At 49.8% G+C, this 20305-nt stretch overlaps 1 protein-coding gene across 1 annotated transcript in view; it reads left to right on the forward strand.

The window, feature by feature from the left end:
* LOC131205865 (heterogeneous nuclear ribonucleoprotein L) overlaps positions 1-20305 on the forward strand; it is a 99733-nt gene that overhangs the window by 59848 nt on the left and 19580 nt on the right. The window contains exons 3-6 of the mRNA XM_058198149.1: positions 9286-9371; positions 13320-13416; positions 14995-15052; positions 19357-19443. Coding sequence (XP_058054132.1) covers positions 9286-9371; positions 13320-13416; positions 14995-15052; positions 19357-19443 — 328 coding nt within the window. The remainder of the gene's footprint in view (positions 1-9285; positions 9372-13319; positions 13417-14994; positions 15053-19356; positions 19444-20305) is intronic.

Raw genomic sequence — 20305 nt, forward strand, 5'->3', positions numbered from 1 at the left:
AAGACTAATCGAATGTTTCCCCAAATAATTGGATCGATTGTGGCGTTCTTGGCGTGCCTCTCTCCATCATCCGGTTCTATGGCCGTTTGTGTAATGGAGACCACTCTTTAACGATCTCTCTTCACGACTTGTTGTGGGTCCCTTTGGTAACCGATATCGACGGGGCACTCTCAATTAACTGTGCCATGGCATCTGAAGGACTTTAAGTTTGTTGGCACACACTACTCCCATCATCGACTGCATTTTCTTTCGTCGGTCCCTCACTTTCGGTTCTAGCGACCGACCGGCCGAGACAAAAGGATCTGGCGTTGCCAGATGTACATAAGTCTTAAGGATCCATTGTCGGTATCTTGGCTCCGGCTGGCTGGCTGGCTGGCTGGTGGGGCTCGTAAAACTAGATGGACTCCGGTTCGGCTGGCCTGCGGCGCTGCTGGCCGGTCCAGCGCTCTCGGGCATTTGTTTAATGAAGTGTTTTTCCTGCGTTGGAAAGGAAAACAGCTCACTTGCCACTTGTCTGGCTGCCGGTGCCCGTGCACGATTGCTTCGGGTTTGCAGATAACGTTTCATGCGAAGGACTCGCCTCAGGACTCGCACCAGGCGTCCGCTCTGGTCGACTATAAAAATGTCGACAACCGACGTATCGCTCTCTCTCCGGTTTATGGCCATTGCAGCAAATAGTAGTTTATCGTTCGGCCCTCGTTCGGTAGTAGTGTAAATATGATATGGCGCACAACACACTTTCGCCCGCCACGTACCGAAGTAAAACGATACTTTATTCCCGGTGGCCACCGGAGACCGCCCGCTTCATTGCGTTTCAATTTTCGATGGCTTGGCTTGCGGGTTGAGTGGTTCCGACGCCTTCCGACCAAGCGCGATTGTAATCAGCTAAAATCAGCCCGGAACAGCGGCGCGTCGGGTGTGGGACCGCGACCGCGATCCCGTCGTCCTTTCGTATGCATGGAATTTGAATAAATAATTCAAACCACGACCGACCGCGGCATGTACTACACACGGGCGCGCTTCGCTGCACTAATCTTCGGAATCCGGGCCGCCGTTTTTGGGGATAAAAAGGACTCTCCGGACACACGGCCAAGTGGTGTGGCATCAAATTGGATTACCCCGAGGCCACCGTTTGTGGAATATTTAAAATGCAGCCAAGACCGCCGCTACACGTTCGCAAATCATCATCAGCGCCATCTAGTGGTTCGGGCGGTAGTTTTTTTTTTTACCCGGCTCTTGGAACTCCGTCTCTGACAATGTGTCGCTGGCGGTCCCAGGTCCAGTGGTCGGATTATCAAGCCCAAAACAGAACTCGTGTCGTCGCCGTCAGGTCGCCTTTATAACTCCTGGCCAGGCTGGCTGGCTGCCTGCCAGCCCCCGGCAGAGAGGGATTAGGTCGATTTCCGGGTGCCAACTGGCCGACGGTTCATTATTTTACGGTTTTGTCAAATAACATTTGATGAGGCCGAAAAGTTGCCACAGCTTCCGGTGCCCCGGTGCAATGGACCGTTTAAGAACTTTAACCCACCGGTGCTCCGGCCCAAAGCTAACTCGCTGCGCTGCTTCATCACACGGAACTGCGCACCAAACCCCGACCCGGAATACATGAAATGAAATGTTTTGAATTAATAATCAACGACAAGAGGGTGGCCACTGGACGCAAGGACGAAAGGGGTTTTCGGAGCGTGGTTGTTACTAACCGGATTACTTTTACCCTCCGGGAGACCGGGACCGTGGTCGGGTCGGGCCGCGGTCCATTAGAATACGGAGGCTCGTGTTCGTTGCAGTCATCTTTCAAATGGTCGGCCGACGGGACGGGACGAGAACGAGTGAAGGGTTCATATCTGGTGAAGCATCATCTTCTCCGGAAAGGATGATACGGTTCGTTTCGCTTTACTGTGCCCGGACACATACACGGCAGTTGGGGTGGATTTGGAACTACTCGCCTTCTGGAGGACCTCCATATTTCACATGAGGCGGAATCCGCGCCGAGTGTCCGCAGCGACTGCAGATGTCCCAGAGCAGTTACGGTTTTAAGTACTTCTGTGTTTCTGTGAAGCCCCCCCCCAGGATGGGGCCGTTCCGATGGTGCGTCTTCTACAGCGTTCCTTCAGTACCTTTCAATTAGAATCGGTAATAATTTACGCTGGAGCCGGCCAATTTGAAGGGATCTTAGTTTATGATTTCGGACGATGTCATCAATTCATTAGCTCAACGATCGGAAGGATGCCCATCGCAAGGAGCAGCGAGGGTCCATTTTGTCCGTCCAGCATTCGACGATTACGAGAGTACGCGTGCTCTATTAGCGCTCGGACGCCATCAAACCGCAACCGGACGCTGTTTTCGATGCTTTTGTTGTTGTGTTCCGCTTCCGAAGAAAGTGGCCCCAAAACAGGTTTCCCATCAGCCGCGCTTTGTTATGATATTTGCGCACGCCACGCGATGTAACGACCATCATCCGGGACGGCCGCTGGGGCGGGTTCATCATAATTTCCCGTGTCTAGTGGATCCTGCGGATGAAAGGATCTCAAGTGGGGCCTGTGGCGCACGAAAAGCGTACAGTTGCGTACTTTATTGAACCCTCTTATGTTTAGAGTTCCAGCAGGAACGAGGAACCGTTTCCTGTCCGTTTGCTCTCGAATCTTCATTTGTGCTAATCTAACGAAAGCTCAGCTTTATTTCTTGAAATTTGAGGTTATGTTTAGAATTTCCTCAGAGTCGCTCCTTTGTTCAACCTAGCGGCCACTAGCTAGAGGGCGGGCTGACTTAAGTGGGAAAATAAAATGAAACAATATACGACGACACGCGTTCATTAGTGTCCTCCGGTGGTGCCATGTGTGTCCTCCTGCTACGCAAACAAGTGTGCCGATCAGACGTTGGTTAATCTCGAGAGCACGGGAGCGAACACACCCCGGGGACGTTACGAAGTGGTTCATTAACACCTCACCCAGCCCGGGGACCCTCTTGGCTGGCTGGTTCCGTTTGTTAGTGTGTCGAGTGTTTAAAGGATCCGAAGAAAGTTTGTCATATTTTATTGACAGAACTATTTTATGGCCCACTGTTTCGTTGGCCCCGAAACAAACAATAATGGCCGAAAATAAAATGGCGACCCATGTGCCGATGAAACCCTGATTGTTGGCCTGATGCTGATGCTGATGGTAAAGGATAATAAATTGAAGCAGAGAAGTTTTCATCGAAACGTATCCCATTTCGGCAACGCCGTGGCCGCCGCGGGATGCTCTCTTTATTATTCCTATATTATGAGGCACGTCCACCCGGCCTCCGAGCTGAGTTTTATGGGCCAGTCTGAGGGAAGGAACAAAAAGTTTATTTTATGTGAAGGCCGTGCAACCGCCGTTCGCTCATAAAGGCCGCGCGCTCATGCACAGGGGTTAATGAGAGGTCCTATCGGAAGGTTACCCTATAATGTGTTAGAAAGTGAGCTCCTTCCCGAGAGCTGGTTCGTTAGTGATGGGGCCCCCTGAAAAAAAAAGAGTCAAAGCGAGATTTTCATGCAGCATTAAACCGTACGGCCGGACCCGGGATGGGAATTAAAAATTCAAATGAAATGATAACACTATTAATTTCCATCTGCCTTCTGGGGCGCTTGCCGGGCACACACCCGGGCGGCAGGGGTCTCGAATTTCCCACACGTCGTTGGGACGTTTTATTTCTCGATTTTTCACGGTCACGGTGGCACCACCCGGTTCAATCAAGAGTGATCCTTTGGGGCGGTGTTGAAAGCACTTCTGGTTTCAGGTGCTGCTTAACCGATGTGCTTCAACTGGCCCCGGGTTCCGGTGTGTGGTGGCCGGCCTTTCGACTTTTGGGAGCGATAATTTTTTTAACCCCCTTTTTACTGGCGCTTGGGGCCGTATTTTAACACGCTGTGGTGTGGTTTTATCGCGTACTACGGTACAATGCTCTCGGCCATTCGACCAATTGGCCTCGTTTCGAAAGCCGGCTCGGGTATCATTCGATGTGTGGACCTCCAGCTCATGTTGAGTTTTGACTGCCAGAATCGCTTCCGAAATTATTTTATGCTGTTAGAAAATAGCTAAAGCTTCTCAAGCCCCTTCCGGGGTGTGCTAATAATGCCCAAAATTGGCCAACTGGTGATCGATAAATTTCCCTAAAATATGATGACGGTCCACTCAGCGGACCGTTGAATGTGTTTCGTTCACCGGCACCGGAGACTGACCACCCCGGAGAAGCTCAACTCATTGCTGCTCCTTTCATCTACCGTTTCTCAACGTTGGCCACCGACCGACCGACCGACCGACCGACGACCGACGAAAATCGTTCAATATCCTCTCGGAGACCGGAGATCGGAGATTTTTCTCCACCATTTGCTCTCCATTCTGGCGTGTGTGTTGCTTATCATCTCTGCTGCTGCTGTGGGGTCGGTGCTTTGCTTTTCCATTAAAATCTGGACCGCACGGACCGAAACGTGATGGCCTTTCGGGGGTGGCCCAGAGCCCAGAGCCCAGCTGCGTGCACCGATATGAGTGAAAATTGATCTAAATTCTTCAATGTTTGTGAAAACTCATCCAGTGAGGGATCCAGAGGGATGTCGGCGGGAAACATGACAAAATGGCCGGCGTCGTTCGGCAATATTCCTCCTGCTTTCCAGGGGGACCCGGGCACCAGCGAGAGATCGTTTCACGGATGATAAGCCAAAAGCAAACACAAGTGCGGCGGCGGGGATTGTAGTGGACCCCAGTCGTCGTCGTCGTCGTCGTCGTCGGTATGCGAATCTGATCCGAATTTATTGCAAGTCTTTGGTCCTTTGGCCCACCTTACCCTGTGCTGTATCAACGATCAAGGTGGTGCGGACAACAAGAAGCCAGAGTGAAGGCGTGGAATTAAATCAAATTTCTTTTCTGCCCTTTTATTTTGTCGTGCAAAAATGTGCGCCGGACTTTCACACCCAGCTGTGCTGGACATAAAGTCCAGAAACTCATTGCGCCGACGAACGAAGACCAAAAAGTCCTCAAAGCGGCCAAAAAGGATTCGATGGCGTTTTCCAATCACAACGGGGGCCAATTTTTATCGACCTATACAAAGTTAATCGTTAAATGAGATTTCGAACTCAATAAGCTAATGTTCATTTACGCGTGATCTAAAACAATTTGAATACAAACTCAAAATCGAGTTCCGAGTCCTCCGGCGTTGTGCCTTTAACAAACTTGCCCCAAAAGTGGCTACGTCATTAAATTTAATAAATAAAATTATTCCAGCACACGCTGATCGATTTTGAAACCTATTTGGGCCACACAGGACACCGCAGCCCGTGGACCATGAGAGGGGGAAATTGGGTCCTCTAACCTCGCGCCGAGTGACGATGAATAGAAAATTCGTTTTCGGCAGTCACCGATAAGCGGATTACGTGGGACGGAGGGAACATCAAAGAAGCTAGAATTACATCAACAACCGCCGCCGATGCCTGAACTTTCTTCCCCAAAAATGAAATCGAATCGATTTTTGGAACATTTGTGACCGATGCTGATAGGTTTTTGAGCCCGTCGAATCCATCGATCCGCTGTGTGTCCTGTGTGTAACAAATGGTCTGTGGTTAGCGTCGTCCTGCCTTATTTATCAATGAATAATTATGCCACGCCACCGTCGGACTCCCGTCGGTTGGCTGCGGCCACCAGACCAGCGCGCACCGGTAATGGTGGAAATTAATTTTTCACTTGTTGAAATTAAATTACCGTCCATTTTTCATTCAAAACTTCCTTCTCCTGTGTGTGCAAGGCGGGGCCCGGAATGCGGACAGTGCGCAACCGATGGCGCAACCAACAACTAATCACTGTCTTGTGGCTGCTCGATGGATCCCGCTGAGTTCGGTGGGTCGGTTTGGTCACCGGAAAAAAAATTTGAATACCAACAATCGCCACTAAGAATAATTTAAATTTGGCGCGCCAAACACACAGAAAAAATCGCCCGAAACCTAGCCTCATGTCGCGTGACCCACACAGAGCATAAGAGAGCATAAGTTTTCCGCCGGCCGACCGTGCATTAACCGCCTGCAGCGTGAATAATTTCGAACCATTTGCATAATTTTTCACGGGAATTCCCGACTGGCTTTTTCCGGCATTTGAAAGCTTCACGCCAAGAACATCGCTCCGGGCCCCCCGGGGGAGAAATGCGGAGAAATCTCACAGAGGAGTGTTACCTTATCAATTTTACTCGGTCTCGGGAAAACATTCGGGATTTTTTCACCATTAATTGCGCGCGGACGTCCCGTGGCGCGCCCGGGATGGAAATTTGGTTCCTCCGGGGTTGCAGATTTCTTAATTAACGCCCGAAAAAAATCCCGCCCGTTTATCAGGACGAAGCGCCCCGCGGCGATGGCGTGTTGATAAAATCATAAATTTCAATCGGTCCGCTCTTTGTTCGTGAACTTTTTAATGGCATTTTTAGACCGCCAAGAAATCGACCCAAGGGGGTGGCCGCCCACACTGTCATTTGAATAACGAAAAGCGTTCCAGTACCAACCGAAAGTCCAACAAAAACACGACCGCTCAACAGGCGTGTTGGCTTTGCAAAGCCGAGGCCGGACACCGGATTTGGTTTCGTTTATCATAAATTGACGAGCGCTGGACCGGGGTCGGGCCGGCCGAGGACAAACTTTGTGTCCAAAATCTCTGTCATATCCTCCGATGATAACCGCAGCGCAACCCCGCTTTGTTGAGTGAGGTTTTCGTCCGAACCAACAATCCTTTCGCCGCTTGGGCGCCCGGGATGTGTCCCCGTTTAGTTTTTTAGTGGAGACTTCATCACTCGACCTCTCTCTCCCTCTCGCTCTCTCTCGCTCTCTCTCGCTCTCTCTCGCTCTCTCTCGCTCTCTCTCGCTCTCTCTCGCTCTCTCTCGCTCTCTCTCGCTCTAGCTCGGTCTGTCTGCCTGGCAGCATCTGCTTCATGATTATTCATGAGCCCTTCACTCGAGAATCTCAACTCCTCCTTCGGTGGTCAGCAGTGGCGAAAGGGCACCCAGCCCCGGACGAGAGATATTGATCCTCCCGAGCATGTGTATGTGCGCCTCCGATCGATTGAGGACCACATGAGCCCTCGAAGAACCCTCATCCACCCCCCAAAAAAAAGTGGGGAAGAAGAATGCAATAAACGTGCACTGATTGTCCCTCCGGGGGAATGTTAGTCAAGCAAGCTTCCTTCGGGGCGGAACTTTACATACGCCGTCCGCGTCCGCCGTAACGTATCGATTCCTGAAATGATTGGAACTGTCAACAACCACCGGGGCTGCGTATTGATGCCGAATAAACGAGAATAAGCATCGAAATTTAGCATAAGTAAATAGGGAAATCATATTCCAGAGGTCCTAGCACCGCAGAAGGTAGTCGGACGGTGAACCCCGTCGTGTACCTTTCAGAGCGCGTTGGGGTCACACAATGTGTCAAACGAATGATCGGTCTATAAACGTCTATTATGCTGCCGACGGCGGCGAACGGGCAAATATTGTTTCCGATTCCCATTCGGTGCACGTAGCGCACGGACCTCTGATCGATTCTATGTCCTTATTCGCGCTACGTCGCTCGATGTTTAGACATACTTTAAGCGAAATGTGCGGAGATAAATTGCAAATTCGAATGCTATAAAATAGTTAAGACCAAAGTTGAAACCCAGAGGACAATCGAAGCTGTATGTAATTGATCCTTGATTTGAACTGGATTCGGCAACATGTTGCTCTAAATGGAAATTATGATCAGACAGGGTCCACTTTAGGCAATACAATAAAACAAATGTATCCAAACGAGGACCACTTAAACGCTACGGCCAAAAAGCAAAAGGACATCTCCTCCAGCGGACCCCCATTTTAAATCAATTACTAGCGAGACATTAAAGCGGCCGACCCGCATTGATTCACTGATTAGACCACGATAATTACCCAAAACCGAACACCGAATCGCTCCGTCGATGGCTGGTCCGAGTTGTTGGGACTCTCTAATTGGATTACCATTTCGGAGGGCCCCGGACAATGTCATCGCGCTCGAGCTTCGCATCGTCATCATCGTGTTACGTATGGGGGCGCCCGCGCTGACAAACATTTGTTCCGATCGGGCCCGGTACACCGGCGGAGGACCTTCGCCGACGGTAATCTTCGCAGTCATTAGCAGTCGATTCCCGCCTCGGTCGGGACCGGGGTTCGGTTTTTCTACTCCTGCTGCGAAGCTTCGATGGCATTAGGAAAATTTGATTTTCTTCAGTCAAAGTTCCCGGACACACGACGATGAATCGGCGAATCGGTGTGGCGGTGGCGCAACTTTGTATCGAGACCCCAGGTTGGCCACTGGCGTTATTTCAGGATGCTGTTGCCGATGGTGCTGGCCATTGAGTGATTAGTGCACCGGGCAGTTCCGGCATGACATTCGGCAGATCTGTAAATTGAGCACACTTTTCTCGGGCTTTCCCGGAACTAATGGACCCCGCCGGTGCTGATGATGCTGTCACAGCAAACTTTCTTCCGTTAAACGAGGAACTAATTACGGAAGAAACTGTTTGTTGCGCCACGGCCACAGTAAATTTAAATCGCATCCCTTTAATACCGGACTGCTGGAAGAGGGCCACAGGTAAAACCGCCCTCTGGAAACGCTTGACTAGCCCCGATCGGTCAATCGCCGGGCGGCCGGACCTTCGGCCTTGCGCGAAAGATTAGCGCTAAGTAAACGATAAGAAATTACCGGGATCGCCTTCCCCGGGACAGAAGGAAGCCCGAATTCGTGCCCGGTGCCCCACTGGTTCCCATTTGTTAGTAACGGTTGGATGGGTCTTCCGAACGAGCGCGGCCGACCGGCTTGATTTATGGCGCATCCTGTCTCGGATCGCTCTCACTCTCTCTCTGTGTCCTTTTCTAATTTACCAGAATAGAGTCATCACGGCACACGTGTGGTGTGGTGCGGCCTCTGCACGGGTTTGTGACCGATTTGTTACTGCTGACTACGACACGGAATTAATGGCGGTGGCCCCCCGTCTCGATGGCGCATTTCCGTCCACTACAAAGATACGGCCTCGTGGCCTGGTCGGAGGAGTGTACGGAGAGATAATTTTTGGGTTCCGTGCGGTCTCTTATCATGCTGGCGAAAAGTTGTAAATGAGCCCCTGGTTCGGGCGCCGACGAAAGCGGCCGTGTCCACGTGTCGTCAGCGAGGTCAAACTGTTGGGTGGCAGCAAGAATTAATGTATTCATTTGACCTCTCGTCCTCCCGTAGTTGACATTTTAATTGACCCTCTCTTTCTCTCTCTCTCTCTTTGCTTTCGTTTTAGGACGTCCTGTACACGATCTGTCATCCCAATGGCCAAGTGCAGCGCATCGTGATATTCAAGAAGAACGGTGTCCAAGCGATGGTTGAATATCCTTTTCCAAACTGACGATTGCTTCGTGCGGCCGGCCACTGACACGCGGCCGGCCACTTTACTTTCTTCTCACCGTAAGATGGCGGAAAAATTGAATGAATTTAACGACCGATAAATCCTGCGGCCACCACCACCACCACCAACACTATCGTTTATTTGTTCAGCAAAATTGCACCATTTCCGTCGTCGTTGGCAAACGATCGCACACTGCCCGAACGATCGTGCCGCCACCGACGGCAAGATTCAAACATCGTAAAAATCGTGCTCCGGGGCACGCGTGGGAAGCCGTGCCTGGCCGGGGGGACGATAAATTGTCCCACCCGTCGGGGTCCCCTCTCGGGTAAACGACTGTAGTTACGCACCGTTTCGCACCTCGTTGAGCGGATTTTACTCATTCATCGGTCGCCAAGACGTTGCCAACGGCGCGCGGGCTGGGCAAACAAATTTATTCTCAAGAGCACACCGCCGCCCGGGCGTCGTGGCGTGGTCACCTCTAATCAGACCAGGTGGTGTGTGCCCAGGCCCCCAGGCGAACCAGGAACCAGGAATTAATTTGGTGTACACGCGAAATTGTCACTCAAAATTAATTGTCAGCCCCGTGAACGATGGTCGGTGGCGCCCGTTAATTGGAGTGCCCCGGAAGCTGCGCGACAGGATGGCGCCGAAGGCCGGAAGGTGGAGGCCCTCCGAACGAGCGAAGTTCATTTTATCGCCCGCACCTTCCGGAATCCCCCACGGACCTTAAGATTTGTTGCTCGATCGAAGCCCGAAAATTATCCCACACCCGCCGTGTGCTGTTATCACCATATTTTGTGGTTGTGGCCCCCCCCGCAAGGGTAATTACAATTTAAAACCTGGCGTCGGGGTCGGTGAAGTTTTTCAATTTCCTGCACAGCAGGAGCTCTTGCGGATTGGAAATGCGTGGCCGTCACGTTAATGCGTTCATAAACAATCTATTTTATTTTAGCTTCGAAAGCGGCTCGGTGTCGTTACACGGCGCAAGGATCAATCCTTATGATGGCCGCCGGCCCGCAGCACAGAATGCAAGGACTTTAAAACAAAGGAAATACGAAGTGAGTGGAGCACCACCATCGTAAGGATTTCGTCAATGGCACCGCCGGTCGCCGGTCGTCGTCGAGGATATTGGCCGCGTTATCGCGCTGACGATGGGCTCCATTAATGTAAATGGGGCTTCATCCTTTTTTTTTGTTGGGAGGTCCGTGCCACAAAGACACGTGTCGCAGTGGAACGATACGCTAATTGGTGCCTCATTAGACGCTGCAAATCCTCCGGCACGGCGCGGTGGTCGCTCACCAGGACCTTAATCGCCTTCGGCTAACAACAGCCCCATAAAACGGCAGAGGATGGTCATCGGAGCTTGTGTGTCGGTCTGGAGAGTAGTAATAAATGATAATTGAGCCCGATCTCCTAGTGGCCGCTCTCTCGGTGCTACAATTACTTCCCCGCGATTGTAGTGCCGCATTGTCACGCAAGAGTCCACGCCATTTGAGAGAGCGAGCCGCGAGCGAGCCGCGAAGATGTTGGGGGCCCCCTAATAACACTTTGGCTTCGTCCGCTTAAGCCTTAATCAGTGATAAATTTTCACAGCTTTTTCAAGCGCCACATCGTCCTGTTTGTGTTTGTGTGTCCTCGCGGCCCTTACAATGCGGAGCACTTGCGATGCGCCACCACCGGAGAGGAGCCTCTGCTAATGATTGCCGTAAAGAAGCCCGACTTAAGCGCGCGACGGCGGACGTTTGGCTCTGCTTGCGGTTGGTTTGTGAAAGAAAGGAATTTTAATTTTTCACAGGTGAGCGCATTTTCCAACGGCGCCTCGCGCTCCTGGGTATTCCCCTGGCCCCATTCCTCGGGCTGTGGGCTATGAAAATATTACACCTGCACACCCGGGCCCGGACAGAGAATGTAAATAAAATGCCACGCCGCCGCGAACCACCTTCCCGTCTGCTGCTCCGGAGTCTTCGCGTTCCGCCGCCGCCAGAAAGGGAAGGGCCGCGTGGGATTGGAGTTTTGTTCTCGTTATACGACTCCCCGGCGACGGCGGTGACGGCGGCGATGTTGCGGATTTTACGACGTAATCATCTTCGACATTCGACACCCGTCTCGGTTTCTCTCGGGCACGAAGCGAGGCAGTCACCGAGTACCTGGTCCTTAGATTATCCGCAAGTCGTACTTACATAGGACGTGTGGCAGCGGTCTCGGTCCGTTCGATACCCTGGGCCACCGCATCACGTCCACAAAGCTTGTTACTTCTCTGTTTTTGGTGGTGGAATTGGTGCAACTTTTAATTACTTATTTCACGAACCGTACTCGACGTGCGCTCGGATGGATGCTTCCAGAATGGAGTTCGTGCTTCGTTTTAGGTTCTAAACCTCATCATTTGAAGCTTAGATACAGTGCATAATAGTTCAGCCTTCGTTCCCTATTTTCGGAACATATGTTTGCCGGGTGTCTTACACTCCTCCATTGACCTTCACACAACTTAAGTCCCACACACAGTCCCACGACTCGGTCTCCGTATCGATTTGTTTCACCCGCTCGCTCCTTTAAAATGGCGCCCGGATTTTACTCTCTGATCCAGCAGCAGGTGACGACGACGCCGAGGCTATTTTCGTTCCGCAATCCATCCACGGCTGGGCGGCTTCCGTTAAGATTTAGAGCCAGCCCCTCCGTCGTAAACCTGGTCACACGGTGGTAGCGGCACGGTGTCATACTTAATATTTTATTGATGAACACGAGTAACGCGCCGCCACCGGGAAGCTGGAAAAGCCATCAACCGGGGTTAGTTTTTTTTCATCTTTCAGGGAAACCAGATTATTATTTTAGCACAACGCGTCCCCCGGGGCTATCAGCTCGTGGGCCGTAGTCCGGGGGGTCCGGGATTTGTTGCATGTGTTTTCAGCTGCGTGCCGGATTCGAATTCGAGATTAACTTTACGATTTGCCTCTCTTTTGTGCCTGTGCCTGTGGATAAATTATCGGGCCACTTGTCCAACAACCTGCCTTGGGTTTTCATTGCGTGAAAACTTTCCACTAGCGAGCCCGTGAATCCGTGAAGCGATTCTTGATGGGACGGAAGGAACCGCTCATTCCGAGGACGAAGTCCGCTGATGACCATCGGCATCCGGTATCCGCAAACATCAATGATCCTTTCTCGATGGGGTTCCAGGCACACACTGCACATGACACTTGAGCGGAGGCGAGATGAGTTCGTTTATGGATCATTTAATGTGTTGCTCCATAGGAAGTGGCCGGGGCGAGATCGGTTCCGGATATTCAGGACCCGCAAATCTGTGCCTTGGTGTTTAATTTGCCCCCATCGTCCTGACTTCCCAGTGGTTCCTAAAACGCCTGGAGGGAGCTCGGATAGTGGGAAACTAATAATAACGGTCGCCCGTGGCGAGATTCACGGCTGACGGACGGAGAAGAGGGACCGATTCCACCTTTTTCCAGCCGAGCAACTCCGTAACCTCCGGCTTCGCCGTTTGGACGGCGCATCAAAGAACTATAAACCAACTTTGGGAAGTTCATCTTGACTTCCCGAGCAGCAAGGGGATTAGTTTCGGGGCAACAGTTTTTGAGAGCAAACTTTGAAAGCGTGAAGCTAATGGCCGGGGCAACCATTTTGCCTTCCCAGTAAATGGCCAAAAATATTACACAGCAATAGAGGGCAATCAATTCCAGGCCCAGGCGGTTATTTCCCCCCCCCCCCGTCCCGTCCCGTGGTACGGACCCGTAATTGGATTCTCGAGCGCTCCAGGGGGCACATTAACACCTCTGAGTTGGGAATTAAATCCGCTGCCATTGCCAATTGGCGCGGGCTTAATTAAATCGCTACTTCCTTAAACCTTGGTTCGAGAGAGTTGAAGAGTTTTTTGTGAATTTTCCTTAACCAAGATCGTCCCGCGGAACCGGGGACGGGAACACGTTCGACAGCATAGAGTCGGCCACGCGCGCAAAAGACAGCCTGAACGGATGCGACATCTACTCCGGTTGCTGCACACTGAAGATCGACTATGCGAAGGTAATTTGGCGTGTCCGTCGTCCTACTGTTTCCACCAACCCCGACCACCCGTTCCTAGAACTCCGATCTCTTTCTTACTCTCTCTCTCTGTACTATTCTGTCCTCTTTGCTTCGAGTTCCCACGTTTCCCTCTTATCCTTTCTCCCCGATTAATCCTCTTTCACCTTTTTCTTTTTTAGTTCTCCTTTTTGAACATTAAATCCTACTTTTCTGATTCAGTTTGTTTGATTCGTTCTTTATTTTCTTTCATTGTGCCCCCTTTTTTGCCCAAAAATACATGCTACAGAAATAAACAGAAAAACCGTACGAATCACTAGCAGAGTCTGTTCCCATTTCAAAACGAGCAAAAGAAGCACAACTTTATTGGTCCTTAGTCTCTCTCTCTCTCTCTGCGAGGCCCCCAAGGGCCGGCAATCTCATTTATGTTTCAATTGGACCCAACACCGGGTGTATTTGGGTTGGTGTCCGGGTGCCAACCGTAGAGTATGCCCTCTCGAGAATCGTGCAAAATTTGTAAAAAGTAGCTTCTTAGGACGTGTATTTCTTTCCAATTTTCATTTCTTCCTTTCTTTTGCATTGATTTTGCTCTCTCTCTCTCTATCACTCTTTATACTCGCTCTCTCTCTCTCTCTCTCTCTCTCTCTCTCTCTCTCTCTCTCTCTCTTTCTCTGTCGTTCTTTCTAATGTTTCTCTCAATTCTACCCTCCCGAAAACTGTTCAAAAACTGTTCCACTCCATTCTCAATGTACCACCGGCTGCTGTATCGTTGTTGCCTCTATGCCTATTCATTCCTACCACCAGCCACCACCACCACCAGCCACCCACCGATCCAACCGACCCACCACGCACCACCTTCCTTCGCAACAAAATTGATTTGATTTTTGAGATGCCGCGAGCAAAAAATCCGTCTGTTTATCTACTACTCCACTACTACTACTCCCATTTTTTCCTTCCTCTTTTCTACTTACTCACCTATTCTCTAACCTTATATCTACAGATAAACGATAAGCCAAAAAAAAAAAAGAAAAACATTATACCACCAAAAAACCGAACAGATCGAACCAAACGTATTTATTTTTCTCCATTGTTTTGTCCATTTTATTGTCTTTCTTTTCTTTCCGAATCTGTCGCAAAAATCGCAAACAACAACCACCACCCTACAACAACAACATGCAACAACAACAACAAAAACACCAACAAAACATCAACCATCATCACCACCACGACCCCGCAACAACACCCTTCTGCGACAACTCTCTTCCCTCGCGCGCGATGGCCGTGTGATGCCGTGATCCACAACAACCGAACCTCTTACATTGAACAACAACAACATGCAACACCGATCGCGCGACGATCGAACGGTATCCTTCTTCCTCCGGGCTCTGTCTCGATCGATCACCATCACCATTACGATGCCATGCCAAAATATGTCTATTGCAAAAAAAAAACAACAAATGCTAATACTCTGCAACCTATATATAAATATATAACAACCATCATCTTATAAACCTACATTCGACAAACAACCTGCAACAACATGCAACAACATCATTCTACAACAACAACATGCAACAACAGCCAGAAAAACTCAATGTTTACAAAAACGACAGTGACTCCAGTTGGGACTACACGCTGGGTAAGGATGTTTTCTTCCTTTACTTTGTTCAAGTTTCTTTTTCCTTTTCGATATATTCTCTCTTACATCTGTTTCCTCCACTTTTCCTCATCTTCTAATACGAAATATCTAAAAGCGAATATATTTATCTATATGAATTGTGACACAACTTTCCCCGTTCGAACTTACCTACTCTTCACCCTTCTTTTGCTGCTGTTGCGAATAAAAATTGTGTGTTTTTCATGATTTGTTCGTATCATTCGTTTGCCCCTCTCGTTTTTCTGTTGGTTCATTCTCCGTAGTTCTCATCCGTTACTTACTGCCGCCTTTTTTGTGATTATTTTCCGTTTTCCGTTTCGTTGTAACTTCCACTTTTCATTTCACTCCGTCACCCTTTTTTTGCCCATTTCATCGTTCTCATTCGTTCGTTTGTGTCCCATTGGCCTTTGTCTCTCTTGGATCCGCCGCATCCGCGTTGCGCGTTGCTTTACGTTTATGTGTACATCATATATTTTGCACGGTTCCTTCATTCTGCTACCACACAAGCACACGCACAGCCACACGCCACAATAATAGTGTCCCCGCGTTGTTGTTGTGTCCGTGCCGTTTTTTTTCTCGTTCCGTTATTAGAGTTGTTCCTTTTTCGAACAGGCCTCGAAACCCAAAGTTCCAACGTTCAGTTCTTGATTGCTGAGGCACCTTTCCGAGAGGCAGCGTGTTCGTGTTCTTAGACTAGCCACATATACCACCGTGTTCTTGTTCCGCTTGTGAGCGCCGCCACTGCTTGGTTCTGCTTGCGCCATTGTTTCTTAGCCTTAGTTTCCCTTTCGACACCGGATAGAGTCGTACGATCGCGCTTTCGCAATAACGGGAAGCAACACACAGACGCACACACAGACACACATACACGCAGCGCGGTTTGGCCACTTCCCGTCATCGTCAGAAAGATAATTGGTTCCGTCACAACCTTCCGCGCACAATTCGTTTGATAAACGAACACGTTGCATCGTGCGTGAGGACTTTTTTCGATTAAAACACACCCAGAGAGATCGTCTTTATTGATTCCCGGCTGTGTTACGGATTCCGGGTCCAATTTGCTGGCCCATCACACGGCCTTGTCGCCGCCCGCTGTTGACGTTCAATTAAAAGAGATTCAATTTCGGAGTTGCGGTCCGCACGGAACTGGAATGCGCTGCCCGAGCAGCAGAAATATGCAGTCACGAGATTCGTGAAATTCGATCTTGATTGAGCAATTAAAAGCTTACATCGGTCGATCGGTGTGCGCAATCGGCCGCCGGCCCGAGGCCGGTTAAAAATAAATGGAAAGCAGAGCGCGCCAAAGCGGTTCACTGGGACGACGGCAAACAAACAGCGATTTTACCGGGCCAAATTCCTTGCATCATCCTTGCCGATGGACGGCGTTCCCCCGATTCGATTCGATAGGGTGCGCCTTTTGGGGGTGATTGATGAGTGCACTTTGCGCCGAATTAGTGTCCTCCGTTATCATATGTGTGCCCTTAACCAGTTACGTGTCAGTCTTGCGCCTCGCGTTGGCAACCCGTGTCGTAAAATGCATCAAAGACCAGCGGGGGCTATGCATTTTTCTGTCCCCCAAAAACTGCCTGCTTGTAGGTCTAATTTTAAGCACGCCACTTTGTAGTCAAACGACGCGTCCGTCAATGTACAAAAACTCTTTCGATCCGTGGCGCGTTGACAGGTCCGATGACGGCGGCCCGGTCGCCAGGTCCTGAGATTGATGGCGGCGTATTTTGGACAAGCCAGAGCTCTCGACGTTACTGTGCGGACCATCGTCAAACCCTGCGCGCACTCGAAGGTTGCTGTCGGTAGCCAGGGTCACTCTTGAAAATCTGATGCCGGGTCCGATGCGGAAGTACCATAGGGCGGTCGAGGCAGAGGCGAACCGTCTGGAACCGTCTTTTGAATGGGTGTATTTACGTACAGCAAGCAGCAACAGGCACGAGGATTGCATCGCGCTCTCGACCCCGATTCGCGCACGATTGTTAACGCCACGTAACCTTCTTTGCGTGACCGCAAAACGAGTTCACCGCAAAGTTGCAGCAACGGCCGGGATCGAGGGGTTCTCTCGCGCGGAACAGGGTCAGTCGGTACGTTGTGGTATGTGAAATATTCGGAGCCGTGTCTCTGAAACCCCGATTGCCTCAGTCTCACGGGCCGGGTGACGGTGGCGGCCATTGTTCCCATTGGCTCGCCGTGTATTACTTTACAAAAATAGATAACACACTGTGGCGGCGATGGCGATGGTGTTGTTATCAGGACGCACAAGTTTCGCACGCAAAACAGTCAGCGCACAAATGGAGGCGCCTAGTCTCTGTCTCTCGGTCGGGCAGCGTCATGAAACTCGGTTTTTGTGGGTTTAATGTTTCGTTGGGGACTCGTTTCGAAAGCATTTACCTCACGGCACCCGCCATTAGGATGAGTTGTTTTTAACTTGTTCGGAATCGGAACGTGTGTTCGGTCAATTGAAGACCCTCTTTTTGTTTGGTGTGGAGTAAGTAAATAGAGGCCAAAAACCTGGACGATTCCTTCCGTATCACTTTGCTAGTTCAACATCTTGCACTATCTCTCACTGTTTCTTGGCTAAAGCTCTCAATACTATTCTCTTCATATTTACTCATCTCATGTGCTTCAACAAAAAACTTTTGCCACCATTAGAATTTTCTATTTTGTGGTTGCTGCTTTCGGTACTTAAAATCATTTAGCAACATTTATCCTTCTTCTGGCTATCGTAGCGTTAAGAGGGGTTAAACCATGTTTTGGGTCTTCATTCTCAGATGTATCTAGTTTGCTTTGCCATTCACTTTTGCTCGATGGTTACGGTAACCGGTTACGAGAACCGATTTATGAATCGCCCATGTCCCGATTCATAAGAATAGTAAAAGGACGCATGCTTTTGAAGCACTTTTATGCATATTTGTATCAAAACATGCAGCAAATCGTTCTGAGCCAACTTAACCATTTGTCGAATCGGTTCGGCGCGTTGTGATTCTGAACCGATCAACAAACGGATTCGAACCGATTCGCAACCGATTTTGAATCGGTTCTGAAACGGTTCCAAGGGTGACGTTTTCGGATGTACTTTTATACAATGACGGTCCGTATTGGCAAAAGAAACTGTTCCAAACACGCTTTGGAGTTTAACTGCGTTTAAGAAGGAACAGAAGCTGTGAAGCTTATCCATTGTCCAGTACGATGGAAGAAAGAAAGGCCACAACACTACACGACAGAACACGAAACAATCGCTCATCAACATCTATTCCACGAGTCGTCAGCATCCGATTCAGGTCAGGGCGCTGCAGGCCTACCATCTACCAACTATTTCGATAAAAGCTCAAGAACATCGCTTAAAATGCCCGAAACTTAGTTCTTCTTCCTAATATTTACACTCCTTTTTGCACTTTGACTTGGCCCGGTCAAAGTATCAAAGCCAAACGCCACATGCCGCCATTACAACAATGTGTCTACATCTTGCATCCGTTTCCACCATGTGTTCCGCCGCAGTGTACCTCACCAGTGTTGTATTAGTTTCTGTCGCTTTCTCCTTCTCTCTCTCTCTGTCTCTCTCTTTATCTCTCTCTGTCTCTCTGTCTCTGTCCGTTTTTATCTTTCATTTTCATATTGCTATCAAATTACCACCACCACCACCACCACCGGACTCCGCGCCTGTACAACACCGTGCTCCAGACAGTGGTCAGTTCCCCCGGGGACTGTCCACACGCTGTCTTATTAGCCGCCGTTTTTTTTCCCCCGCTCCGGTTCCCGCTTCTCCCGTGTCCCGCCGCGTTTCACGCCCGAGTTTCCGAGTGCCTAAAACCAAGTTTCTAATTGGGATTTTTCTTCTGCTTTTCTTTCTTTTTTCATTACCGTTTCCGTTTCTCTCTCTCTCTCTCACTCACTCTATGTTGTCTGCAAAAATAAAAATAAAACTTTTGCAAAAAAAAAAAAACATAAATTGACTGTGCGCATCCATATTTGACTCCCTCAAACACACACACGCATACTGCGCGCAACGTAACAACACGCCACACGCCACGAATACACGATTTTGGTGAAAAATACGTTACGAAAAAATTACAATCAAAACGCGCGCATAAATTCATGACACACCAAACACACGAAACGACTTCCAACTTTTCATACCCTCTCGCTACCTCCATCACTCAACCTCAACCGTGCTAATGGCCTATCGAACCACCACCGAACACACCTCCGAATGAATAACAAAAAAAAAACCGATACACAAAATACACTCGAACGCAAACATGCCAAACCACAACCAAAAGTAGCCGCTACCACGGTCAAGGAGGTCGGTAACGGACGTTCGCCCCTGCTCCAGGATCCAACGCTCTTCGGTGGACGCCCACAGCCGTACAGTGAGTAGTTTTGCTGTTGTTTTTGATAAACACCGTTAGATAGTTAGTTAGATCGATTAGAGAGACCACACCACACACCGAGACGATGATGATGATGATGATGACGATGATGGTCACCGAGTGCGCGCGTCCCGGAGTTTGTACCACCTTTCCCTCCCAAAATTCGGCCGCCAGCCAGGGACCTCTTGGAACTGTCTCTGCTGCATGCTTTCTTTCTCTCTCCTTCTTACTGTCTCTCTCTCTCTCTCTCTCTGTCTTCCTTGCTTGTCTTTCTATTCAGGCACGTCACTCTCACTCTATGTTCCTATTGCTTCTTATTGGCCAGCTCTCTCATCCCTTACGTTGTTGTTTGTTGAATAATACTAGTCCCCTGTTTCTGTTCCTTAATTACACGTTCCAATCTCCGACTAATGCATCCGACGACGACGACGAGTCATGCTTTTCACCATTCGCATCGCCGCATCTGGAAATCTTTCTGACTGACCCGCGTTGATGGTCGTCGGACACATTCCTCTCGCAGAAGAATGTCTGTTATCTGAAGGCGAACGAGGGTGCTGACACACACATAGACACACACAGACACACAGACACACAGACACCTCCGTTGGGGTGGCCACGTAATCCCCCCCCCCCTGAAGACCCCGTGAGTCTCTTTTTCCGAGTTCAAATCCGTTCCATTAATCTTTGGCTCGGTTTCAGGGCCGAATCGATGCACTTAAAACGCGCACCCTGCCGGCATTGGCACCGATCCTTGGCATCCGATCCGATGGCGGCGGTCCGGTGTCCGGCCCGATGAATGAATTTTCCACTACACGATGGATGCCGCACATTTTTGGGATTATTTTGGTCCAAAATTAAATTA

This window comes from Anopheles bellator, chromosome 1 (genome assembly GCF_943735745.2).
Source record: "Anopheles bellator chromosome 1, idAnoBellAS_SP24_06.2, whole genome shotgun sequence".
In the NCBI taxonomy this organism is placed as follows: Eukaryota; Metazoa; Arthropoda; class Insecta; order Diptera; family Culicidae; genus Anopheles; species Anopheles bellator.